The sequence below is a fragment of the Ceratina calcarata genome, unplaced genomic scaffold (assembly GCF_001652005.2).
Source record: "Ceratina calcarata isolate Rehan_Ccalc_2016 unplaced genomic scaffold, ASM165200v1 scaffold53, whole genome shotgun sequence".
NCBI classification, from domain to species: domain Eukaryota; kingdom Metazoa; phylum Arthropoda; class Insecta; order Hymenoptera; family Apidae; genus Ceratina; species Ceratina calcarata.
The window spans coordinates 145,936-171,534 of record NW_017176451.1 but is presented as its reverse complement, the minus strand read 5'-3'; the positions used below and the strand labels follow the sequence as shown (position 1 = coordinate 171,534).

General features: G+C 38.1%; 4 protein-coding genes across 6 annotated transcripts; 2 read left to right on the top strand and 2 right to left on the bottom strand.

The window, feature by feature from the left end:
* Positions 1 to 103: 103 nt before the first annotated feature.
* LOC108628626 (tip elongation aberrant protein 1) lies at positions 104 to 14,432 on the bottom strand. 2 transcript variants are annotated; one of them, XM_018030695.2, is made up of 8 exons: positions 13,609 to 14,432; positions 8,893 to 9,053; positions 5,827 to 5,984; positions 2,908 to 3,064; positions 2,441 to 2,737; positions 2,051 to 2,361; positions 1,460 to 1,809; positions 104 to 1,351 (listed from the first exon to the last, which is right to left on the bottom strand). In XM_018030695.2, the coding sequence occupies exons 2-8, from the start codon at positions 9,044 to 9,046 to the stop codon at positions 625 to 627; spliced, it is 2,154 nt and encodes a 717-aa protein (XP_017886184.1). In that variant the 5' UTR covers positions 9,047 to 9,053; positions 13,609 to 14,432; the 3' UTR covers positions 104 to 624. The 2 variants fall into 2 exon arrangements, with proteins under 2 accessions (XP_017886184.1, XP_017886185.1); XM_018030696.2 differs by having other exon boundaries at positions 1,460 to 1,785; positions 13,609 to 14,431.
* Positions 14,433 to 14,530: 98 nt separating this feature from the next.
* On the top strand, positions 14,531 to 18,845 carry LOC108628564 (translation initiation factor IF-2). Of its 2 annotated transcripts, none has more exons than XM_018030566.2 (7): positions 14,531 to 14,695; positions 16,815 to 17,232; positions 17,311 to 17,425; positions 17,535 to 17,648; positions 17,733 to 17,964; positions 18,042 to 18,233; positions 18,519 to 18,845. In XM_018030566.2, exons 2-7 carry the CDS (start codon positions 16,977 to 16,979, stop codon positions 18,528 to 18,530), a joined length of 921 nt encoding a protein of 306 aa, XP_017886055.1. In that variant the 5' UTR covers positions 14,531 to 14,695; positions 16,815 to 16,976; the 3' UTR covers positions 18,531 to 18,845. The 2 variants fall into 2 exon arrangements, with proteins under 2 accessions (XP_017886055.1, XP_026672434.1); XM_026816633.1 differs by having other exon boundaries at positions 14,531 to 15,705.
* A 649-nt stretch (positions 18,846 to 19,494) lies between these two features.
* On the top strand, positions 19,495 to 22,094 carry LOC108628622 (acetyl-coenzyme A transporter 1). The gene is made up of 8 exons (XM_026816631.1): positions 19,495 to 19,704; positions 19,787 to 20,076; positions 20,145 to 20,299; positions 20,394 to 20,587; positions 20,692 to 20,876; positions 20,954 to 21,071; positions 21,156 to 21,371; positions 21,452 to 22,094. The coding sequence occupies exons 1-8, from the start codon at positions 19,495 to 19,497 to the stop codon at positions 21,629 to 21,631; spliced, it is 1,548 nt and encodes a 515-aa protein (XP_026672432.1). The 3' UTR covers positions 21,632 to 22,094.
* A 232-nt stretch (positions 22,095 to 22,326) lies between these two features.
* Positions 22,327 to 25,316, bottom strand: LOC113464788 (uncharacterized). Its single transcript, XM_026816634.1, has 3 exons — positions 22,822 to 25,316; positions 22,600 to 22,718; positions 22,327 to 22,547 (listed from the first exon to the last, which is right to left on the bottom strand). The coding sequence occupies exons 1-3, from the start codon at positions 22,962 to 22,964 to the stop codon at positions 22,489 to 22,491; spliced, it is 321 nt and encodes a 106-aa protein (XP_026672435.1). The 5' UTR covers positions 22,965 to 25,316; the 3' UTR covers positions 22,327 to 22,488.
* Positions 25,317 to 25,599: the final 283 nt, after the last annotated feature.

Genomic DNA, 25,599 nt, shown 5'->3' with positions numbered 1-25,599 from the left:
TATAAAATTGTTGTTAATATACTAGTTTATTTTTATATAATTTCTTTTAACGAAACGAGATCGTAAATTTCAATTTTCAAATTATATTATGATTTTCATACACTTTTTATCTATTATATTATATTTGAACAAAATTAATTTTGATTTTACGATCGAATATAATTTTTCAATTACTAAATGATAATATCAAGTTAGAATCCGAACATTCGATTAACTGAACGAATGCCGATCGAATTACTGATCAATTCTGCAGTTCTAATCACAACTCATATTGCACTATTTTCATTAATAAATAAAAATTTCTTATCAGACAGAGATTTCAAAAATTATTACGAGGGAGACTAGCAGCGGTTTAACATAAACAAGAGATTAACAGAAAATAGATGATTTACGAACAAATATAATAAAAACCTAGAATGTTATATATTACATAGTTGAACGCGACGTCTGTAGCACTTGGCACTGGGACACTGCATTTATCGACTATACGTCTATAGATTGTAATTAATTAAAAACAACGAGTAAATCATTGAATAACATCTATCTCTTCGATTATCTAATTTTCATAAATTCCAAAATATATACGATAAATAAATAAAATTGTCAAACGTACCTATTTTGTCTTTAAAAGATGTGTGGTGCTAATTGCAATTTCCACAAGGACACAGGCCTGGCGAATACAGTAACCTGACCCTTTTCTTTTCCACCAACTAAAAACACATAAAGCGGTGCTGGTCCATACGACGGTGTTTCTGATTCATTGATATCAACTGCGGCTATTTTCGCCCGTTGCCTTTCAGCCCTTGACGCACTGACTGCTCTTCTCGAAGGAGAACCCAGTGGCAGACTTTTCGGTGGCACTCTTGGAACTCTTTTAATTTCTTGAAGTTCCAATAATTCCGCGAACGTTTGCGAGGCAGACCTTCCTGGCTCGTCTTCTAGGACGCTGTCGGGTGGACTGTTCAATAATTTCGCGTACTTTCCATCTTGAGACTGTTGATGCTGATGATGACTCTTCACTTCGTTTAACCCGAGATAATTCGGATTGCAAAAACCGAATTGGCCCTCACGTATCGTCGATGGAGTAACCATAGGACGATACTGTTTACTCTTCCGACCTGATGGCCAGTCGTCATCTGCAAGAGGATCACCGGGACTTCTGGCTTCTATACTCGCGTAATCCGACGTCGACTCTTCTCCTTCTTCTAAATCAGCGAATCGGACAGAAGCCGACATGGGAATCTTTGATGTTGTTGGCGTTTTTGGTGTTTGAAGCGCGGCTTCGTAGAGGTGAGAGCTGTAACTTTCCCCTCGCGTTGGTTGACAGGCTTGGTGCACAGCTGCAAAATCTCTGAAAGTGTAAAAGAATTTATACAACATTAAAAAGTGAAAAATAAGATTGAAAGTCGAAGATGCGAATTTTTCGGTCCATAATTTAATAATTAGCAGTGGTACGTACCGTCTTTCCTCTTGAACTTCTATCAGCCTAGAAGTTGGAGGTTCCTTTCGTTCTTCGTCGTCACTATTCTCATCTGGATCGACGAAGACGAGTCTCGCTGCTTCTACAGGTGTCAATACTGGAGTGGGCAAGGTGAGAGCACGAAAATTTGGTACTGAAATTGGATCTCTGGTCATGCCGGATCCACTTGTTACGTTGTTGCTGTTGTTCCCATCGACACTTTTGGACGCTGTGTCCGGCGGTCTCTGTCTCCGTCGTGCCAGCGTATTAGCACTCCGAGACTTCACCATCCCCGTAGATGGTTCGACGACCTCCGAGTCCACTTGCTGAAACGGATAATACGAATTCGCCTGCAGGCAGGCTCATTTGTCACATGCGTTTCTTGTGCAAAAGCAAGACTAAACAAGTGTGCATAGAACGTTTATAAAATATATGAAAAAGATTATTCGTCTTAATTCACATTCTTATTATTGCAAACATAGTGAATTAATTTTTTGTTCACTAATGTAGTATCTTAGTATTGTTTGAATTCAGGAAATAGGTATAAAAAAAATCTACTTTAGCAGTATATGCAGCAGATAAAACGCGTACCTCTTGTGGGCTTTCTTCATTATCATCTTGACCACTTAAAACAGAATAGCTACATTTTGTCGGATGACTTAATCGTGATAAATTAATTTGAGACAATTTAGAAATTTCTCTGAGAAAGCTCGGCCTAGTTGGCGCTTCATTGGGCGATATCCTGCTGTTACAAAGTCTCGTCCTCTGATTCCTCGGCTTTGGTTTTGGATTATCGATATTGGTCCCTCGAATTAACAGTTCGGAAACCGCTAAAGCGACGCTTTCTGCTCTTGGTTGAGGTTTGGGACCTGGCACTGATAATTTCTCCCACATCTCCGTACCTTCAACCAAATTCCATTCAAATATTACTTCATACAATAACGATATTTTTCTTTTCATTTTAATGGTTTAAGCGTTTACCGAAATGAAACCTCCAGAGTTCGTTCGTAGCTAAACCACCGCTTTCTCCGCCAAAGATCAGCATGCAACTAGGAAGCCTGCAGGCTGCGTGTCCATGGAGGGGTCCTGGTCCTGGCTTATTTTTCAGAAGACACCATGACGCAGAATTCACGTCCCATCGCCAGCAATCGCTTCTCTCTTGTAGATCGGTCATACCTCCGTAAATATACATAGCATCGCCGTGTAGAACCGCTGAATGTTTATGCCTTGCCGCTGGTCCGCTTTCACTGGACGAAAGAAGATGCCACGATTCTGTTTCTGCAATGTGAACGTTCGATGGACACATAATTATTGGAAGTCAGTTATTTTTCATTGGAACAAGAAACTGGTCTTTGTCGTCTTGCATAATGAATTGAATTTATTAATGTGCAAGTTAAAAAGCGAGCTATGTACTAAAACATAAAATATGAATATTTTGCCAACTTTACCGAAATGGAATGCCCACAATTCCGGAGAGCTTCCACGTAAATCTTGGTAACCACCGTAAACGAGCATCTGACCACGATGAACTAAAGCGGTGTGGCCTCTCCTGCCTCTGGGAACCGCACAACCACGCTGCGCTCTCACTTTCCTCCACATATTGGTCTACGAATAAAAAAACGTTGATTAACAGAAACGAGTTCGTTTTATGATCCCGCGTGTATTTAGAATTCATTAATCTTGCGTGATGGCTAACAATAGACACGAGGATCGTCTAATTTCGAATAGATTAGAGGCTGCTGAATACCGAACATGATTGGGGTCGCGTGCAACAAAAGCACACGAGAGTTCCAACTTGCCACTTACTATTTTGTAATTCAAGCGGATTCGAGTTTAATTTATGGGTTTACAGGAATTGTTCTAGTGATGGCCCTTTGAGCAATAATTTTCAAATTAATGTCACAATTCAATAGCGAATACAAAGTGAGAAGGGATAACATAAAAATGTATAAAATATATAAGCTTGTTATGAGAAAATGCTCCGTTCTATAATTATTCATTCACCTTGAGAAAATACTAGTAGGACAGTGTATAGGACGCAGAACGCTTCACAAGGCTGCAGTGCTCTAATACCTGCTTTATATTTATCATATCGGGGACGGAACGTACATCAATATGTCTGTTCATATCATAATGTGACAAAATTACTGCTCTCTGGCCATAATTAATTGCACAATGCTCTAAATTGGAGCGGCTTTTGATGTATAGTGGCAATCGGGGGCTCACTCGCCTTTCGCATCCGTTCGACCAACGTGATATCGTTAAGCGGAAAAGAGAAAATGCATTGGCTTAGAGAAAAGGGTCCGCGATCGTACATGTAAAGGAGAGATGATGGAAGGAAGGTATATAAGCTATATAGCAGGGGTGCTGAAAGTAATTACGTAACTTGAAGTACGTGCCTAAAGTTGATAGGTCTGTACAGCCACTTGCTTCTACCCCGACATTACGACACGAGGGAGTCGCAAAAGGGTGTGCTACTGGCTAAATTCGCCATCAACGTTAAAACGCTGTAAAATTAGCGAGAAAACAGTTATCCTCCGCGGCGTGGCGTTTTTGAAACATTAAAGAACCGCGCGCCGCCTGCACGCGGTTCATCTTCGCGACTTTGGATTAAATCGAAGTGCGTGCGTCCTGGCTTCACGCGTACATGGAAAATATTCAACAGAATAGAATATCTCTAGCGCATTGCCCCGATATTCTGTTCACGCGAGAGAATTTTAACGAAGGGTAGATGGAAGAAAGAGAACATACCACGAAACAACCCCTCTGGTTTAACCAATCGGGTCTGCCAGCCTTATTCGTAACGCGGATTTCAATAATACATTGAGAAGAGACAAGCAGCAGGGAATATCCCTGGCATATGGTACGGTCCAATGAGTTAAAAAAACGGAGGTAAGGTAACCATAGCAACACGTTCAGAGAAGAAGCTTGGATTCCAAAAAAGAATGAGAATGAGGGCAAAAATACTGATAGAATTCTCTCTCTAACCGAAGTAAAATAAATTTCTTTTACTTTGGTCCTTATTTTTCCTGAACTCATGTTGGCGAAGAATTGAGAAACTGCTAACGCGCCACTACGCTTCTTTCGTACCCCGGTGTTATCAATTTTTAATGGTACACGAGTTGAGGGCAGAAGAGACCCTTGGAGCGTTCAATTTCGAGGGTTACGAAGGAAGAACTGTTGACACCAACTGTTGCCAAAAATTACCGTAGACAAGCGGCCTCCGAAGGACCAGCGAACGGCGTCGAATACTGAATGCAGTTGTATCGATTTTTCACCGCGGCTTTCCTCTCCTGGGTATCTATACGAGATGGATCGATCGATGTAACTCTAGATGTTCGAAAGCTATCACAAGCGCATCGCTACTGACAGTGACAAATGACATGTCTCCTGCTTTTCATCATCAGGTAAATGACGAGACAAGGAGACCGTCACTAGCAGTCGCAGAATGCGTAGAGGTGCGTCATATCGAACCTCGTACGCGAGTTGACTTTCGTAATTTAGCGGACAATGTGTTTTCGGGAAGTGGTTCGGTCTGTTTCGCGTCGACCCTCGTGTTCCTTGATAACGATCTAGTGTAGCCGGGTGTCACATCTTGCAAAGGAAACTCTTAATGATCTTACTCGTCCTGCAGGGGCGCGAGCAGGGGTCGTCGATGAAGAAGAAGAGAGGGACGAAAGAATCGCACCCTCGGGAAACCGCTAAATCAATAGGAACGTCATCGGGTACAACAAGTTTTGCACGAGAACATTTCATGGATAGGGAAGAGCTGGGTTCAGCAACCGGTAACACGCGATGTCGAAGGACAACCATGAGACAACCGCACGGAGCAATTATGTTCTATCATTGTACTCCGTCGAGTGGCAAGCACTCCTTGGGGAAGATAATAACCGTGGCTTCGAAACTAGCTAACGAGGAGATTGCTCTTCTATTTCGTCCGCGTCTGTCTGCATATTCGATCGAATTGCAGCGACTAGGTCTAAACGAAAAGCATTGAAGCAAGATATTGTCAATCAAGATCGACACTGCCCTCTGGTTTACCAAGCAAGAGGGTGTTGAAACCCTCGCAGCGTGCCTGGAACGCGAAGGGTCCGAATGCCTCGAGGCTATCGCGGCCTCGACAAATCGAATCGCCTGAATTTCAATGAAACTAAATCTTACTAACAAATTTAATCGTTGAAAACGGAATACAAATCAGTTTTCGATTGTTTGTAGAAAGTTTGTATAAATACTTCAGCGATTAAATCAACAGAGATGCGCCTGTTTCGCTTTAAATAATCTGACGTACATATTTTACAGATTTAGACTTCTGCAAATATATGCAACCCCTAGAAAGTAATTCGGTTCGCCCAAGGGCGTCACGTTACCTTGACATTGTAAACCCAAAGCGGCGTTTCCGTGCCTGCGGAAAACCCGAGTTCGCCTCCGAAAACGTAAAGGCAATCCTTGTAAGCTACCGCGCTGTGTTCCTGAAGCGCTGGCGGCCTCTCTCCCCCAGGATGCAATTCCTCCCATTTGCTCTCGGCTGTAAAGAAAAATAGAGAAAGGGTTAACGCGCGGTCTCGTTATTTCAAACGCTTTCATATGCGAGACTCTTTCTTTAGCATTAAGCTGCATAAACAAGATTTACGCAGTCCTGCTTTTATGCGTGTTGCACGAGGGGAATGATGAAACCGCAGTTAGAAAAAGAAAAGGGAAAAACGCGGCTAAATAGAAAAACAAAGAGGCTTGTCTTATCGGTGTCGCGCGTATATGCACCCAGACGGCATGCTTAATTTAGTGGCGCGCAAAGTTCCTTAATGCATGCCGTTGTAGCACGTTTTAATTGCCTGTTCCTGCTGCAACACACGATATGTATGCACATACATAACTGTCCCAGTTTTCACCGAAATAACGAATGGCTCGTCAATTAATGATACAAACCAACGTTGCGTTTTTTCTTTTTTTTTTATATTGTTTTAAGAACGCATGTACGCTTCCTCATCGGAAAAAGTGTTATACTGATGTTGCGCAAAATTAAAAGCGTGGCGCACGCGAAGGGAATAGAGCGATCTCAAGGGTATCGAGAAATCTTTTCCAACGTGGTAAATCACACTTTCACCCGCCCCGGCAATTTACCGCTCTGGAATAAATCCTGGGTAGTTGGGGCTTCTTAGAAGCAGACAAAGAAGACGAATGCAAGAACAGGTTCGCTGGCTTAAATCTAAGCAGTGTCAAAGACGTAAATAAAGCAACTCTATTCGGTAGATGATAATATTTTGTCACTTCATTGGTTACTTTCTTTATTCGTAATCGATTCTCGATTTTTGTATGGGAGTAGAGATTAAACGAGTTTTCATTCACCTAACGGTAGATCATGCTTCGAAGGGTGCATTCAAATGGCTCTTTAATGCGTGGTTTTAACACGATGGACGTTCTTTACCCTTAAGGAGTTTTACGTAAGAAGAAAAGGGACGCTCCCCTAATCTGCTGGAAGATATAAATGCAAGGGAAATCAGCGAGCCATGAAGTTATAGTGTATTACAGTAAAGCCTTGAATTGCAAGTACTTCGGTTTGTTTTGTAACGATAGCAAAAATGTTTAATACATTTTAACTTGATAAATGAGCGATGTATTGCAATGCTGTTAATACGTATACATTCTGTCTGCCGAGCGACATGTGATCGCAACTAATTGTAAGTATATGTATCTCTCACGATCAGTAACGATTTTCATTTCTGGAACGAATTATGGTCCAATCGAAGGTTCCACTGTACATGAACAAAGGAAGATCCTCGACGCCGAACAGAAGACCTCTCTTTCATCGTCGCATCGTCAAATAAATGATAAAGAAATGTTTCATACATAAGATATTCGAGTCGTAGCCTCGCACTGGGACGTGCTCGAAAACAAAGCCTATAAAATTTACGTAAGAGGCATAATGTGCTGGCTAAAGCAGTGGCTCTCGTAAACTGGTACTAGAGATGCCCGACATTGATTACGAACACGTGTCGTATCTAGCTGGCTACGAAGCAATGGACTCCTTTGTCTGAAAGTGCTGTTCACACAATAAAACCGCGGTTGCTTTGATGAAGAGAGAGATCAGCCCGAACAAACCTCGCTCTTAAACGATTGATCTACTTCAGATCTCTAACAATTAGAACTACGACAGATAACGATTAACATCTCTTCTTGAGAGAAGGCATGAGAATGATAGATTTTCATAAGATATTTTCTCCTATTATTGAAGGGATAATTTCTAATATTGCCATGCAAAGATACTTAATGAATAGAATCCAAGCGGCGAGAACCCCTTGAAATCCCCATCGGTTAAAAAGGAGGGTGAGACAAAACATTTCGAGATGAAGTACTCTTGTGGTTCTACGAGTTATCACAATATTTTTGCAAGATCAAGTATTGACAGTACTATGCTTTTAAAATATACCAGGGGTTCCCGGGTAGTATTTGCTCCCGAGAGACAGACCACAGTGGCATCGAACCCTTCTGATACTGCTTTAATATTCACCCGAACTCTAGTTGGACAATCCCCTTCTGATTAATAGAGACTCTGTACCGCCGACCATTCAACCTACCATCGACGCAATTCTATTACGCTGCGAATTCACGTCGTATTTTGCATAAAGCATCAAATTATTGTACATCACAAACTCGAGAATTTCGCTGTATCTCCAAATTGACAAAACATAAAGATATTCAATATAATTCTCAGCATATTAATTTCATGAACGATCTCAGAATGAACAGAGCGAAAGCATTGACAGAATTCGAAATTCGATCGCATCAATTCGTTGGCTGGGTCCACTATTGGCCAAGCTAATCCATAGGGAATGCATTTAAAACGCTGCCAATCTAACCGGATCGGAACTTGGCTACGTCGATAGTCAGCTATTTAAATCGAATAATCTAACGCCCTGACAAGCGCATTTATATATCTTTTTTAGGACATAAAGTTGCATGAAGATTGAGCGCGTCACTCTCCGCTTGGAAGGTCGATCGGAGATAGCATAAATGGTTAATATGCTGACTGCAGCATGTAAACCACTGATTATTGCGAGTAGATGCAATTAATTCGCATATGTCTGATCTCCGTGGAAACACCCGTAATTGTGCAGTATCGCCGTCGGATTTAGTTGATATACGTGGGCTTTAATAATGGCGTATTATTGATCAGACTGAACCCCGTTTAAATTCCGTCGCGCACCCTCGTTCACCGGGAACGAGATGATAGGGTGCGTTGGTCAGAGATGTTGTTCGTGTACGTACCGTATTCAAAGTACTCAGACATCATGTATTAATTCCCTTTATAATTACAAGGACTATCTCCCATCTTCGGATTCTTCCTTCCATAATTTTGCAAACATTTTTAAAACGTTGCCGTTAATCGTTCGAATCATCACGAGAAAATGAAAATCAGTATAGCAATTATCGCTCACCGAGACTATACCGCCAGAGGTCTTTGAGGGGGAGATTGCCGTTTCGTCCGCCAAGCAGATATACGTGCCCGGTGAGCAAAGTGGCACTGTGCTTGCTTCTGGAAGGTGGTGCGGGCCCATTTTCAGTGCCAGCCGCAGTAACCGAGCTCCACATTTTCTTCCTGCAACAGTAGAGATCACGAATTAATCCTGGATTAAAGAAGAATTTAGCGTTCCGTTCGATAAGATAATCGTGAATCAGCGCACTCTAATTGGATACATAATTATCTGAGTAGAGTCAAATGACGGTGTAACGTAATAAACGTTTAACAGATGCCTCGGTCTATTTTTATCTGTAATGCAATGACCTATAAAAATTGTTGATTAAATTAATTTCACCCTTCTCAGTCATCTTCGAGGCGGGAAGAAAAATGGATTGGTTGAAGTTGAAAGCAGGGCGGCACCCTGACTAACTGATGTAGGAGAGATAAAATATGGATGCGAACAAAGTTATTACATTAGTATCGCAATCTGGAGTTTCTTTCGCTGTGATAGATGTAAATAGGGAAAGTAACGTGGTATCATTAAATGGCTTCTACATTGTCTTTAAACTTATCAACGACCGCCCACGCAGACGCACTTGAAATTCAATTACCAAAGCTTCGAAATCGAGTTTCGGGTAAACGAATGCACCCTCACGCACCCCAAACACGCGTACGCAAATACGGTTGTGAGGCAATACGGTACGCCACCAGCCGCGCTAGTACAAATGGGATTCCCCATGGTATTCCTTTTGTATAACGCTACCAAAGAAACGCGGCGAAGGGAAATCTGTGAAGATACGTGAGGAAATAGCAAACGTACCCTCTGCGGTCTTTCTATGTTGCTGTGGAAAATGTTGAACCCAATAAAAATTGTTCGACGCACATAAAAATTTTGTAAACGACAAGAATTTAATAACATTTCTACGCAATTATAGATTGTGTATAATTAAGAAGTACGGATATTAAATAAAACGAAGCTATTAAATGAATTCGTCTGAAGTAAACGTATTCACATCGTTAAAGAAACTAGGGAGAAACATGCGACCCTTGTAGTGAGCGGTTTAATTCAAATGTATGGAAATTTAACGAGTCCCCGCGGAACGTTGCGATTAAACATACAAAAAGTTCGCGATTTTTTCTCTGCATTTTTCTCATCGTTCTAATTTTGACACATTGTCAAATCGATACGAAAACCGAAGGTCTGAAAAAAGGAAACCCGGGAATAGAATGCCTTGTTTCGTCATCGTCGCATTCGTTGTCCACCGCTCTGGAAATATTCAAAGACCGAGACTTTTTAATCTCTTACGTCTGTATGCGCCACGTTTCAACAAACGTGACAGGTGACTGGTATAATTTTCATTCTAAATACGAAACTCGGCAGACGTTTGCAGTCTTTTCGCGCTCCGTCGCGAAATCATTGACAAGAAACGAGTGCACGAAGAACAATGACATGCATGCTTATTTTTTCCTAACTTATTCGACTCACGTGTTTCTCTCGTGCATCCTATTTCTTTTCCAAACAAATACAGAATTCTCATTTTCTATAGTTTTACTTTGCACCATTTAACAGGCTTTATATTCATTAGAATATTATACTAAATCATATCCATATTCACATTAAATTACTATGTATGTTACATAGAAAGTAAATGGTAACCCATTTCTAACGGACGTACATCAGAGATAAGTTGTAAATATGTATGGAAGCGATGCTTGTATATACTTCAGAGAAGCTTTACAACAAATTATATAATAGTATAGAGTATAGATGATAGTATATGCTACACTCGGGCCTCCAAGTGGTCCGATAAAAGTGGACGAGTATTTTTTGTCAGACAGATAAGGGGTTCAAACTGGAGATTCGAAATTTGATGAATTTTACGCGGACGTATTGTCTGAAGCTCTCCTCTTTTCTCAAGTATTGTTTTACTACAGCAATATCCCTTCGACTGCCGACTCTCGAGTATTTTACGGGGAAACGATTTTCTTCTTGCAACCCCCGGACGGTGGGTTATCGACCGGTGACGGGAATTTCATCTTCCGATAGGTAACGAACGAGAAATGTGAGCGTAAAAATTCGACTAGATTTTGATCTCCCTTTCCGTTCGAAAAGCATAGGGAGAAACCCTCTGAGGGGGTGAGCGCAGAGCTCTATCTCTCCTCTTTCGATCTCTCTCTGTCTAACCCGACTTATAAGGGGATGCGTCGTAGCTACCCGCTTCCGAAAAGGGAGAGTAGTCAGACAATTTCCTCTACCGTGTCGACACTCGCACTTGTCTTGATTTCAGTATTACGCGGCTGGATGTTCCTTTTGCGGTTGTTTCGTCCAAGGATCTCTTTCCCTTAGGGTGCACATTCACTAAGAGACAACGTATGAACGCTTCTGGTTGCGAGAAATTCACTTACCCACACCTTATAATTTGTGCATTAGAGAGAATAGTTTGAGTTCACGAAAAAAATAATTGCTTCATCGTAAACATCGGTGGAATGGACATAACTTTATTTTAGTTACGTTTTTTTGTTTTTATGCATTGCGTTAGTATGCATACTGTCTCGCGGAAAATCTTTTCATGCGGAAATAATCTGTTGCATTTTATCGCAGCATCATTATTTTTTACTTTTCCCTACGTGATCTTTAAAATGGACGTAATGCACGGGGGAGAATCGGGCGTAAAGATTTTATGGAACGTACACGGGTGTCTGAACCACGTCAACGAATCCCGTGTACAGGCGGAATACAACAAGCGATATAATATCCCGTCCACAGATTTTAAAAAGCAAACTCACGCTCCCCTCGTTCCAACGTTTCAACGCGGAAAAGCTAGGATTAGAGAAAGGTGCCTAGCATTTTCCAGCGATTTCATAGTATCGATTTCACTTTTTCAACGCGATATGAGAGTTTTTGCTTTTCTAGTTACGTACACAAGTATCTATCTTTAATCTATGATATCTTTTTGTATCTAGAAGTATAATTTTCTCTTCTTAATTTCTATACTATAACGTATTCTACTAGATTGATAAATATGTAAAGGAAAAACAGTTACATTCAAAATATTTTATTTATTTTATGTTATATTTGTTAATGTGTATATGGTAACGCGAACAGAATGTGTATGTACGTGTAATATATTTCAATGTAGTATACGAGATTCTATCCGAAGATCATTAACGCATTTTCGTGTCGGTGAATTAAGACTGTCTCTTATTATAGTGGTTGTGCATGCAGAGAACCACTTTCCACTGTATAGCTTTCCCGTGTAATCTTCTTCTTTCTTCTTGCCCAAGCTTCTTCCGCATTTTTCTTGCTTCTGTTCAGGGAACGCCAGCTAAGAGTTAACCAAGGCATATATACATACGTGCAACGTTACGTACCCTTAGAAAAGGCAGAAGGTTCATGCGTGTCACTTCAATCTTTGACCTCCGCTAATATGTAAAAAGATTTACATATGTACAATAAACATTAAATGTCGGAGCATTGCTTGAATGGTAAATTAGAAATTTCGTTTTGGTTTCATCAAACGTTTCGCATGTTTCTTCAAGAATTGGGGATAGCTGGTTCTGAAGCAACGTTCCTTGTCAGCGTCGCGCACGATATAAAACGTCCCTGTCCCTACCAGTTGATGCGTGTTTTGAATGACATCCACTAGAAACCCTCCAGCGTGTCACTAGTGTCACTTGCGGTAGGATCTGTGTAACCGCGATACATTCCCGGGTAGCTACGTTTTGACGTAAGTCATATAAACAAAATCCCACTATTTGAATTACTGTTGATTTGTAAACCTAACTAATTATAATTATTTATTCCCCTTCATTTTTCTGATCGTAACAAATAATGATTTTATTTCTTATTCCACGGTACTAGCGTATACGTATGGAGTGTTAACGCATAAGGTAAAATGAAACCTTATAATAAAATCAGAGATAGAATGTGATGTCGAGTGATAATCCTTGTTTCTTGATGCTCGCGGTATCGGTGCCCCTGAGTAGAGTATTAGGTCCCGTTAGGTTTCTATAAATGAATTAATGTACTAACAACAAAGATTATAGAAGTAGGTATGCACTCGCGACAGGTGCAGTTTTACCTGTACGATAATCATCAAGTCTAACTTCTATAATGCTGAATGTTAGCAGCCGGTTGCTAGTATAAAGGTATTTGTGTCAAACATGTAAGTAGGATAAACGACCTCGTCAGATTTTAAAAGCACAAGAAAAAATACAGTAATTTGTTTTCATGTTGGAATAAGTTCCTGCATAAAACGCAGATCATTTATTATGTAAATAGTATTGATTCATTTAACTTTTGTTCGTTCCGATATAATTTTTAGTTCTATGAAGAGGACTCGGTTATTATTACATGAAGAACATTGATTTTCGCTGGGGTTAAGGACACGATAAACTGCATCTACCACGTGACTTCAAACTAACCGGTTTATAAATATCTACGATTTCATCCACTACATATTTAAACAGATGCATTTCACTTTCGACATTCATTAATTTTCTATGACGTGTAGTACGAGTTAGAGAACAGTATTGGGCGCGAATTTTCTATGAAGTTTTCGGCTGCTTCGACCCACGGTAAATCTCGAAGGACCCCGCCGAAAAATATTTAAAAATAACAGGGAATTAATTGCAGGGGTGTAGCGGTAATATAAGATACATCCAATAGGGTAACGTAATTTAACAAGCTTACCTCTCTACTCAGTAAACCCTCTATCCCGTTAGCTTTGGTGAACGCAACTTGTGACCCACATGCAAGTGACGATTAAACGCGACTAAGCTGCCTTTACTGTGGCAAGAATGTCACTGGATGCTTCTTGCTGATTAACCTTTGATTCGACCGAAATGCATCGTCTAATTGATAGTATCCCTGCTGCTCTTTGAAGTGCTGTGTTTCAGTGATCACGCTGCAGCTATAATCTGCTTCGTTCCCAGAAGTATCTTGAAACTTATCATACATAGATTCCAGCTTCAACCTGTTGTTCCCAATAGGAGTGTAACAGGGCGAATTAACAGGTCGAATCAATTCTTCCCAAAATTTCCTTTTACACGGAATACACCGCTGATAAAAGCTGAGTCCGTCATTAAACTGCTTCACTGTGACATACCGTGTACGTGCACTACGCAATACACTGTAAAAAGCATCGCAAGAGATCACAAACAGTTTTCCATTCACGTATGCTTCAGCGCAACCTTCGGAACGTTTAACAAAACCATTCAGTAATACCACGCATCTTTTATCTTGCCGCGGTATCGAGTCATTGATAACCTTTTGTCACGGCTCTCCGATATACCGTCTTCTTCACTTAAGGACACCGCAGAATCGGATAGTCCAAGATACGAACATTCATGACATAACTTTTATCCGAGGATCACTGATCAATTTCCGGCAGGCTGGACAGATTTTCCCACGTTTTCTTGTTGCCATGGATGAAGAGAGAAGAATGGGTAAGATGTGTCACGAGGACGGTACTCTCGGCGTGCTCGACGTTTCTTCCGTACTGCGTCCGGGTTGAGCACCTACCTCGTCGAGTCTTCATCGAGGACTCGACGCAGGCGCCAAAGGGAAAACCACCCCCTATTGCCCACCGACTTCAACGTCACCATCCCCTCTGTCTTTGCCAGGGGATGAACATCCGCGAGTCGAACGCTTTACCGTAGTCTACAGTGACAACGAGGCATCAGGATAACTATCATCAAGATACAATCACACCTATCCTTAGTTAGTTCGATCTCCAAGCATCCGATTATGAAGAATCTTTCACGACTGCGGAGAACGTGTAATAAATATGGAAATATAAATAATAAAGTTTTATGATGTTCCCTAGAAGTGCATTTCGCAAAGAACATTGATCTGACGTGCTCGGAAGGCTCAATAAGTGCAACGACACGCGTGCATACTTGCAGAATATCTCTTTAGGCAGCCTGAAATTATTTGTAGCTTGCCAATTAGGCGATTAGTTCGTCCTAATGGCAGAAACATCGAATGTTCCGCTTTGGTCAAGTGCAGAATTTTATCTGTCAATGAGTAAATTTCTGTGACAGCATAACGTCGGCCAGGTTGCACATGCGCCAGTGTCGGTCCCCATGGAAACGGGATGCGAGCCACCGCGTGTGAATGCGTATTGATTACTCTACTCTTGCTCCATTCCGCGATCTCTTGGTCCTCGCCGTGTCTTCTCCTGTCACCCCGCCAACCCTTGCTCCACCATCCTTTTTCTCCATCTCTTCTCTCTCTCTCTTCTCATCCGTGCATCCCCTTTTTTTCTTCAAATTAGCCCCGTAATGCTCCTGCGCGCTCTTCAGACCCTTTGCATAAAAAGCGGAGATTTCTCTTTATTTTAAGGTTTCCTATATCAGATTTACGGGAAAATTTGTTACTTTAAAATGCATTACTTTTCTATCAAATCTAAAATAAAATAGAATCGAAACCACGCGTTTCGTTCAAAGCCATGCACTGGTGTCTCATCGTTCAAAGTAAAAAGCTTAAAAGTTTCTTGATCGTAAATGTTGTCTACACATACGACTTGTATTTCTTAACTTATGAAGGATACAAGAAAAATTTATGTACGGAACTTGCACGGTTCAAGCGGCCACATCCTTTGATAGAATTTTTTCTTACCTCATTATTTAATCTTTTCAAGACGATTTCATTTATCCTTGACGCATGAGGTCGATTTTAATTAGGTTTTTAAATATTGTACTCAAAAATTTATTAACCCTTGCGGAGTAAGGATGGGAATGGGAAGCACAGTAGGAGGTCCTGTTGCGGCTAAGCCACTTGAAGTAGGTACGTATGACCTGTGTTAGGAATGGGAGCCCCAGAGGATAATACCTTCTGTATAGCTCCTGCTGTTCTTCAACAATGAAGAAAGTACCGAACGTGGAAAAGTATTGTCGCGCTCGCACGATTTATACTGTTTACTTTTACCAATGCTGCGCGCTCGATTGACGAGCGATTCTAATCGTAAGCAAACCACGGATATGTATGGCCAAACCTAATCCCGATCGGAAGCCATAAATGACACTACTGCATTTGAATAGAGTTTTTTTATTCTAAAGACGTGCTTTATGTATGATCATGCGTTTTTTCATTTTCATAATGAATCTTGCGATAAGAAACAAATTTTGTAATGTATTGTAACGCAATATCGTATGGTCACTAATTTTGATTCGGTCTCCGGTTTGGTAAATGTCTAGGCGGAACAAATCATTCTATTGTACTTTGTAACAAAAATCTAGTGTGTCAGAAGGACAAAGCCTATGTAAGGTTTGTCAATAATCGTGTTTAGTGAAGGTTTTTAAAAAATATAAGAAAGAACGTATATATAAATTTATAATCAAGAAGAGTAAGGGATATTACTCTATTATTAAACACTAAGGGAAATTATTCTATTAATATGCATCAAAGTATATAGTATCGATTACAAGACTATAAGTAACAATAACTAACATCTGAACGTTAATCGAAGTGCAAAAGATGTACAAAATTTGTACATGTCATTAATTTAAGAATTTTTAGTAAATTCATATACAATCTTTTTATTCTTCTTTTCTTGAAACGGTAGTAATGTGATTAACGAATTCTATCAAATTCTACGAAATTTCACGTAAAGTTGAGGCAACAAACATCAATTAAACTCCTGGCGTGACCGTAAGAATATTGTTGGCTCACTCGTGACACTTTTATTTTCAACAGCACATCTTTTGTTCACGGTTCGTGATTTACAGGGACGCAGTCTTATACTTGTGAGCAATTCTTATTGAATAGACTGTTTTTATTTGTACAACTTATGAATACAAACGGTAAAACAAAAACGATAAATGTCTAATAAGTTAAAGAAAACTAAAAAGATAGAAAATTATCGGAGTTTTCCACGTATTTGATTTCAATTGTAGTAACGATAGAAAAAACTGATGCCAGTCCTGAGAAACTAATGTGCGGTAATATTCCATGCGTGACAACTATATAAAAAGGTGAAACTCATAGAAGGGACTACTTTTACTCCTGCCTTCTACGCTTTAAGATTTATATTTGAAACCTTCGTCTACCTTTAACGAATGTGGCTGATCATATTTCCCACGAGCATGTCGTCGCGATTCATTTGGGTTCTTCTAGCAACTATTACCGTTCACTGTGTTTTTGTGAAGAACGAGGAATCTACTGTGCCTCCTGAAAATACATTACTGGCGAGTATTATACGTGCTAGAGATTCTTCCAAAACATCACATCCAAATGACAAGGTACAAGGATTCGATAAAAGTTCGGATAAGCTACCGCGTACAACGAATAATCGATCGGAAGCAAAATCTAAAGATAAGTCGAATATCTAAAAAAGTGATTTTTAAAACATTCATTTGAAACATTTTCGTTATGATAAATTAAAATGTGCAAGTTCCAGTTGCTGCGAATCCAGATACAGTTCCGGTTCATCAACGCGGCCCGATTGGTATAGCAATAAGAAACCTGGCTATTCTACCAAAGTCGGCAGTCGCTTTCCCGCAGACAGGTAATCTTTTGCGTGTTTTATTTATTAAATGTTAATTTAATCTTTCAGCAAGACTTTGTGTCATTAATCCGTGAAAGAGAAATTTAGTATCGAGAATTACATTGCGCAGATACGCATGGCAAACTCAAGGGCAACCACCAGGTTCAACCGGAAGTATGGGACGACCAGGAACCGGAAACTGGAATACTGAAACTTTCATTGAAGGGAGTTACGTAGGAGATAGGTAATCAATTATTTCGTTAATTTTAGCATTGTTACTGTTTCTTTTTATTCTATTATTGCATCTTGTAATTTTACAAAATATCAGATTTAGTCCGACGCCGAGTTATGGAAACGAAGGTACACGTAAGCCTAATGGTTATGCTTACGGTAGTTCTGGAGGATATGGATATGGTAATAATGGAGGATATGGTTTTAATCGACCATCTGGCTATGGAGGAATTTCAGGGACATTAGCTAATGGAGATGAATTCGGATCTGTGGAACCAAACTACCCCGAAATAAACGCCCCTGCGCATCCAAATCTTCAAACGCAAAAAGTAGTAATTACTGTTAACTAAATTTATGTGTGATACATTTTTTAATAATTTTATATGCGGTATTGTTTTAATTACAGGCTGTAGCTTTAAAAGCTTTAGCAGGTGTTGCCTTAATTGCAACGGCTGCTGCATTAGCAACAAATCCTGTTCTTCTTCCACTTGGCGCTGTATCAGGGAGAAGAAAGCGATCGAACTCGGATATTGAAAATAAAGATCAGTTTCTGGATAATTTAATTCGCGGACGAATTTTCGAGAAAAGTCTTATCAAGGTATATTTATAATTCTAATCGAAGGATTAGTTTTTAAATATTATATTTTTGCATGTTCGTTAATCAGGATGAGGTCAAAAACGAAGTATTTGCTTTTACCTTATGTTTTGGTAGAGCAACATGTAAAGTGCAAAATAAAGTTAATCATAAGAAAGATAATTTTTTCACATGGAGTCCACCGTTTAGACTTATTCTTTCTCCATTGTATATATTTTTCTCTTATTACTAACGTAACTCTAGTAACGTAAAAATACAAATAAAAAACCTTATACTATTTCATTACAGGTCCCAGAATAATCCAAGTAATCAAGTAATGAAGCTAGAAAATTTACAGAAACGGTAATTGCTGCTTCAGAGGGAGTAAATTGTAATATCTATAAGTGTAATGAATGTAAGAGTAAATCCTAAATTCAAAAATAAGACGTAGGTTCAACTGTATAATTGTTTTTCATTTTTAATTTCAAAACCGGTCACTTGATTATTTAGAGTGGTTGGATGGATCGAATGAATAGGCAAAATATAATGTGTACCCATATTTATCTACATATTAAGAAACGGACCATTAGTTTTGTAAACAAATGGTGTCAATAAATAATTTAATGCGAAAGTTTAGAAATTTCGTCTAATTTTGATATTTTTCTTATATTGATTCATAATTTCCTGCAATTCTAGAATTTCATCGCTAGATGGAGTCTTCCGACAACATATAAGTTGTGTGTACATATATGCGATTGAACTGACGAACTGACGTGTCTTTAATGAGGAACAACGTGGCATCTTCTGCACACGATTTTTAGCTACGTTAATAAAAACGACATAATTTTCAATGCCGTCTAATAATTGTCGTCTGTAACATATTTAAATATAAATTTATTCTGACAGAGTTTCGTCTGTCAATTTCTTTTACAATTACGGTATCGTGTTGTAATTTATATTACATGCTGTAAGTGAAGGTTATATGTGGGTAATGACAGTATTAACCACGTCAACAGTGATAGTTCAGTCAGTATAAATAATTTATTCGGTTGCGTGATTCTTCCGTTTAAGAATGTTTATTTATAATTTAATTGGAAGATCTACGTTGAAGCAATTTAGGATAGCGTATTGTTAATTATGAGATCTAGCGTCCGCAATGTTTAATAGTGTAATTAAAAGTAAACATTAAAAGTTCGGTCCTTGACGCCAGTGTAAAAGGAACAGCTGTACTTTTGTGGAAAGTTCGTTGATAAGAGATTTTAGCTGATCTCTTTTATCATTCTGTATGGCTACCAAAAGGAAAATGGAAAGAGATTGCACTGTGGAGGATGGAGTCCACGAAACGAATCACGTGCATGAACGCTCGGACTTACGGGGCGACGAGAAGAATATAGCAATACTTTTATTTTTATATTTATTACAAGGAATACCATTGGGTTTATGTGGTTCTATTCCTATGTTACTCCAGAACCGAAACGTTTCGTATCGTCAACAGGTAATTTGCGCGAGGTTCTGTTTATTACGTACAACTTTTGATAGATTAAACTTGAATTATACAAATATTATTTGATTACTAGGCTGAATTCAGTTTTGTCCAATGGCCTTTTTCTTTGAAACTCTTCTGGGCACCAATAGTAGATTCCACATTTTCTCAAAAATTTGGAAGGAGGAAAACATGGTTAATTCCAACTCAGTATTTAATGGGATTCTTTATGCTTTTATTGTCCAGTCGTGTAGACCAATGGCTGGGTAATAAAACCACAAACCCCAATATAGAAATGCTGACTATTATATTTTTTGCATTAAATGTCTTGGCTGCCACGCAAGATATTGTAGTAGATGGGTGGGCACTGACTATGTTGAAAAGGTATAAATTTAATCTATAGCTTTATAAAATCTGATATAAGTTCACTAAAAAATGCATTGTATATGCAGATGCAATGTAGGATATGCATCAACGTGCAATAGTGTGGGACAAACTGCTGGATATTTCATTGGTTACGTACTTTTCATGGCACTCGAGTCTGCTGAATTTTGTAATAGTTATTTAAGATCTACCCCAGCCAGTGAAGGCATTCTGACTCTGCCTGGTAAGCTACATATGTATATGTTATTTGCCTATAAGCTACATAGTTCGCTAAGAGTTAAAACATTGACCTAAATAGAGCTCATTTTCTCCTATAGATTTCCTTTATCTTTGGGGTTGGATATTTATAATTACAACAACTTTGCTTGCATTGTTTAAGCACGAAAACTTAGAGAAAGTGCATAAAGAAGAAGAACTGAATACCAACATTAAGCATGCCTATAAATTACTTTGGAATATTGTCAGATTACCATCAATAAAGACCATTATTGTAGTTTTATTAACTGCCAAGGTTAGAGAGATAATTGTTACATGATGTATAGGTGATACACATGTGTGTTAGTAGTATACGATCATTGTGTCACTATTAATAATGTAATTTTGCTTCATCTGCAGATCGGGTTTTCTGCTTGTGACGCTGTAACAGGTTTAAAGTTAGTGGAAGCTGGTATACCTAAGGAAAAATTCGCTCTTATGGCCGTACCTATGATTCCATTACAAATACTATTACCATTAGCAATTTCAAAGTATACAGTGGGTCCAAGACCAATGAATGTGTATATAATGGCTATGCCTTACAGGTGATTAGAGAGAAAACTATATGAAACATTTTTTATATAAAACGACAAATATACAACATTTACAATTGATTTTTTAGATTAGCTTTTGGCTTAGTGGCAGCATTTTTGGTGTGGCTAACACCATACGTTGTAACAGGTGGTCAGATGCCAATCTACTACTTTATACTTCTAATTATTCTATACTTGATACATCAGGTAATATAGAAAAATGAACGATCATTTAGAAAGATTTGTGATATGTGAAGATAAATATATCCACATTATTTCTGCTCTTCACAGGTTTTCACAAGTAGTATGTTCGTAGCGTCGATGGCATTTTTCGCAAAAATTAGCGATCCTGCAGTCGGTGGTACTTACATGACATTATTAAATACTCTATCCAATTTGGGAGGTAATTGGCCGGCAACGGCTGCTCTTTGGTTCGTCGACCCATTAACATTCCGACAGTGCAGCACTGATCCATCGAATGACTGTAGCACAATTTCAAAAAGAGAAGTTGGTATTTCGCCTTGTTATCGTGAGATATTAATTTACATTGAAATTCGAAAATGTAAAAATTAAATATATTTTTCCAGCTCTGTACGAATACGCACAATGGTATTTGTAATATGCAGTTTGATGGCTACTATGTCGAAAGTATCTTATGTTTAATCATTGGATTTGCATGGCTCAGGTGGGGTCGACGGAAAATCGACCTCCTACAAACAAGATCAATGTCTGCTTGGAAAGTTATACTTGCGAAACAGAACAGATAACAGTGTAGAATCAGCATTGATCAACTTCTTAATATGGTACCTGTAATTATTAAGAATCTGTACAAATTAAATAAGTTAACAGTAGGAATTAAATATCTTGGCCGTGTGTCCGGATAATTTCCCATACACTCATCAAGTGTTCCAATCTTATTAACCGAATTTTTTCTGGTTTCACGTTCCCCTTTCGCTGTGTTTGGCTACTGTTTTTTACATGACAAATTGTAAATGTGATGAGCGATATGCGTTGATATAATTTAATATTCCATTTGGTACAAGAATTTATACGATATTCTTTCACATCTTAGTACAATAATAAATTAAGCAAGTGCTGCGTCCATACATATAATTCTGTTTAGGATATACGCGATAATCGCAGCTTGATGTGGTTTCGATAACAGTATTGTTCCACTACCAGCTTATTACTGTATCGCCACATTGAATAAATAAAAATTTTTTTTATTTATATTCTTATCCTTCCATGAAGGATAGTGATCTAATGTAGTTACGATGTGATAATGCACTGATTTGCTATCTATACTTACTGTTATTGGCTTTTTATAATTTAACGACAAAAATTGCGGTCGTTCGCAGTGCTTTTGAATCAGTATAGAGTACATGATGTTAATAAAAGTTTTACATATAAACCACTTTGTTTTATTTCTTCCCCTCCTCTTTTACACAGTAATTTTGATAATTATTCATATAGATAGAAAAAGAGAGAAAAAGTTTATTAATATATGCATTTTAATAATTACCATTTTATCGCGAAATAAGCCTTAAAGAAAATGTAGTAATATCCACAGTACGTATTTAAGTGTATAGATATACACGAACATAAATATTTTTTAAAAACATTTTTAAGAACGAAATCCGTGACCGAAAAGTACTTCATCATTTTTTATTTCACCTGCAACATCTGAAGATTAGGAATGTAATTTAGTCCAATGATCTTCGTTAAAATTCAGTACCTTTCTCTTTGTATTTGATTTTATTCAATTGTGCCGATTTATAATTTGTAAATAATGCATCTGCGCGTTCGTGTGTTGCAGTCAGTTGATGAAGACGTCGTTCGTCTTGTGATTTGTATCTTTACAATAATCTTAATTCTCAATACATTTTAAAATTAACTCACTATTAAAGATAAAAATTATAATAGAAAGAAATTATAATAAAAAGAGGACAATATTTACGGCCATAGTCGATTCAGCATCCACAGCGAAGTCCGCATCGGTCTCATGGAACAAGAGTAGGTCTTGAACTTCACGATTTTCAGTATTTCAGTACTCCGTACGATGTGCGCGGACGAAGCTGATAGAATATATTTAGTGAACATTTTGCACACTTTTACTCAGGGATCTCAGAATTGTTCTTACATATTACGTATCAGGTGTAAGGTTCCTTTTATATTGATCGATACTTCTGTACTTACTCGTAAATCTTTGTTGTAACACGACATTAATTACTCTTACGAGAAGGTTTAATCAACAATCAAAGAAATACTATGGAATCGAATATCGTTTATGGAATTAATGTTCGTTTTTTAATTTTTTACTTTGAAATGAAAATATAAAATGAAACATCAATTATCGTTAGTGGGACTTTTCGATAATAAATATTTCGTATTGGAAGATATACAATACAGAACACTGACAATGTTTGGTATCATTTTTTACACAACTGCATTATTACTGCTCACTATTTTTTATTATAATTGTACTTACAGTTTCTTGCGACTGTTAATCTTTTACGAATTTATGGGACCATCAAAAATTAACTTCCTGTACAATATACATATTTTAACAATTGTGCATACGATGCGCTCATCATTTTGCGCCCAAGGTAATGATTAATCTTCACTGCGAAGAAAATTTGTTTTTTTTCTTACACGTTGCCTATTGCAAGAATAATAACTTTATACGAACGACTCGAAGATCTTTTACATATTTCGAGGGAGAAAGGAATGTTTCAAATAGAACAACTGGGTACTGAGAAACGTTATTACATTTGGAGTCTACTCGATAATGTAACTCTTGCTACAGCTATTCTTAGATACATAACTACCTATTTGAAACATTTCTTTGCGTCTGGAAATATTTATTTCAAGCGATGCACTTTAGCAATCAATAAATATTCACCTCAAATGTTATATGTACGAAGTGATTACGATGTTTACTACGATATTTTACATCTATGCAACATCTACGGCACTTTGACAATAAAAGTATTTCTCGTAATACTAATTATATCATCTTTTTCTATGATTTATCTTTGCTGGATCTGCTGACAATGACCGGAGGACTTTTAAACCAACATACTTAAATTACACGGGAAATAATCGTTTAAGCTATAGTACAATATTTAATACAATATTTGTTACTCATAAGACGTTTATTAAATATTGTTAATGTAAAAAATCATAGAAGCTCGTAAATGAAGACTGTTAATCCGAGAGTTATTTTATAGTTCGAAAAATATATGTCAATTTTATGTTTCAATGGGTATGTTATAAATACGTAAAATCGATTTTATCTACGAGAACAGTTACTAAAGCGATAGTGTATCTCAGAAGACGTAATTGTGATTTATCTAGCAATTCATACTTTTAGTAAATACTTTTTAATGCGATCACATACGATAGGTGAATCAGTTTTCTTAATTAATCAACCTTTTCCAACAACTAGTCTCTAAAAATACATTATTTCTTCCTTTTATTACAATATCAAACTTATAGATACACTGATTTATATAGAACACTGGAAACTTCCTGGAGGAAATCAAGATGAAAAAAATCGCTTGTGATTCATCGCGATATCTCAATCTATTCCGGAGATACAGGCTTCCAATGTTTAGGTGCAGCGTCTGTGACACAGTGACCTACTTTCGTGTATCAGCTGGATGTCTAGACAGACTAGACCGGTTGGTGGAGATTAGGGTAGGTCCGTCAGTCGGTCGACGTACGAGAAGAACAACAATAACGGCGCCGAAAAGATTATGCTTGCCTTTAAATGACGATATCACCGGAACCGGAAATCGGATCGAGAAGAATCAAACGAGATTTTAAAGAGGACGCTTCTTCGTTTCGAATGACGGAAATTTTATTTGCTTATGGCTACGGCCGAACTACTTGTCTCGAGAAAGATAATGTACGTTGCGTACATGCCGTGCCGCGTCTCTCGTAAGCGTGGCCACGGGGAGGACCACACATATGTATTAGGAAATATCAGTGTGTTGTGTGTCAAAATGACAGACAACAAACGCACAATCCAGTGTTCTATATGAGAGATCAGTGCACTGATACAAGAAACTTTTTATAATTTCTATCCATAGCGTCTTGAAAATTCAAATTGCGAGAATATAAGTACTTTAAAATCGGTCGAGTTTTACTGTTGCGTGGGACAAACATTATTGTTTTTATATAGAATTAAATGCGTCGATGTATGTATATCTAACGAAATACATACACAGATAATTGAATTTTGCACGTATACAGAGTGTCTGCGCCAAAGCGCATGTATGTATAATGATTGTTCATCTTTATAAAGTAAGTAAAAATTGTGTGTATCATAATTGTGCGTAAGTAAGTAGAAACGAGACTGAACTATGTCAAATACTTAAGGATGTATTGGCTATACAGTCAATTCCAAAAGTTTATGTACCTTAGAAAAACGCATTTCGTATAATTGAAAAGAAATTAGACGTCGGAAGAATAATGCTAATAATAAATAGCTACGTGCTAAAAAGTATAGAAGGAAATATCCAATTAAGTATTGACGCTGACGAAAATTTGGAAGAAATTGAAGGTGTACCCCTTGGAAAAATCTCGGAAAAATCGAAAAATTTTTTTTTGTTGTTTATTATTAGCAATGTTCTTCCGACGTCTGATTTCTTTTTAAAAAATGCGTTTCTAAAGTGCATAAACTTTTGGGATTGACTATATAGCCAATAAATCCTTAAATTCTGATACACGA

What these genes read in the sequence shown, in the direction of transcription:
- LOC108628626 (XM_018030695.2), bottom strand. Translation starts at nt 9,046, where the DNA reads ATGTGGAGCTCGGTTACTGCGGCTGGCACTGAAAATGGGCCCGCACCA. An exon ending in ATTGTGGGCATTCCATTTCG is followed by an intron (nt 2,738 to 2,907) that starts GTAAAGTTGGCA and finishes TTCACATTGCAG; the next exon opens with AAACAGAATCGTGGCATCTT. An exon ending in ATGAAGAAAGCCCACAAGAG is followed by an intron (nt 1,810 to 2,050) that starts GTACGCGTTTTA and finishes GCCTGCCTGCAG; the next exon opens with GCGAATTCGTATTATCCGTT.
- LOC108628564 (XM_018030566.2), top strand. Translation starts at nt 16,977, where the DNA reads ATGTGGCTGATCATATTTCCCACGAGCATGTCGTCGCGATTCATTTGG. An exon ending in AGTCGCTTTCCCGCAGACAG is followed by an intron (nt 17,426 to 17,534) that starts GTAATCTTTTGC and finishes TACATTGCGCAG; the next exon opens with ATACGCATGGCAAACTCAAG. An exon ending in CAAATCTTCAAACGCAAAAA is followed by an intron (nt 17,965 to 18,041) that starts GTAGTAATTACT and finishes TTTTAATTACAG; the next exon opens with GCTGTAGCTTTAAAAGCTTT.
- LOC108628622 (XM_026816631.1), top strand. Translation starts at nt 19,495, where the DNA reads ATGGCTACCAAAAGGAAAATGGAAAGAGATTGCACTGTGGAGGATGGA. An exon ending in ATAATGGCTATGCCTTACAG is followed by an intron (nt 20,877 to 20,953) that starts GTGATTAGAGAG and finishes TTGATTTTTTAG; the next exon opens with ATTAGCTTTTGGCTTAGTGG. An exon ending in GCACAATTTCAAAAAGAGAA is followed by an intron (nt 21,372 to 21,451) that starts GTTGGTATTTCG and finishes ATATTTTTCCAG; the next exon opens with CTCTGTACGAATACGCACAA.
- LOC113464788 (XM_026816634.1), bottom strand. Translation starts at nt 22,964, where the DNA reads ATGTTCACTAAATATATTCTATCAGCTTCGTCCGCGCACATCGTACGG. An exon ending in ATGCTGAATCGACTATGGCC is followed by an intron (nt 22,719 to 22,821) that starts GTAAATATTGTC and finishes ATTATTGTAAAG; the next exon opens with ATACAAATCACAAGACGAAC. An exon ending in AATCAAATACAAAGAGAAAG is followed by an intron (nt 22,548 to 22,599) that starts GTACTGAATTTT and finishes CCTAATCTTCAG; the next exon opens with ATGTTGCAGGTGAAATAAAA.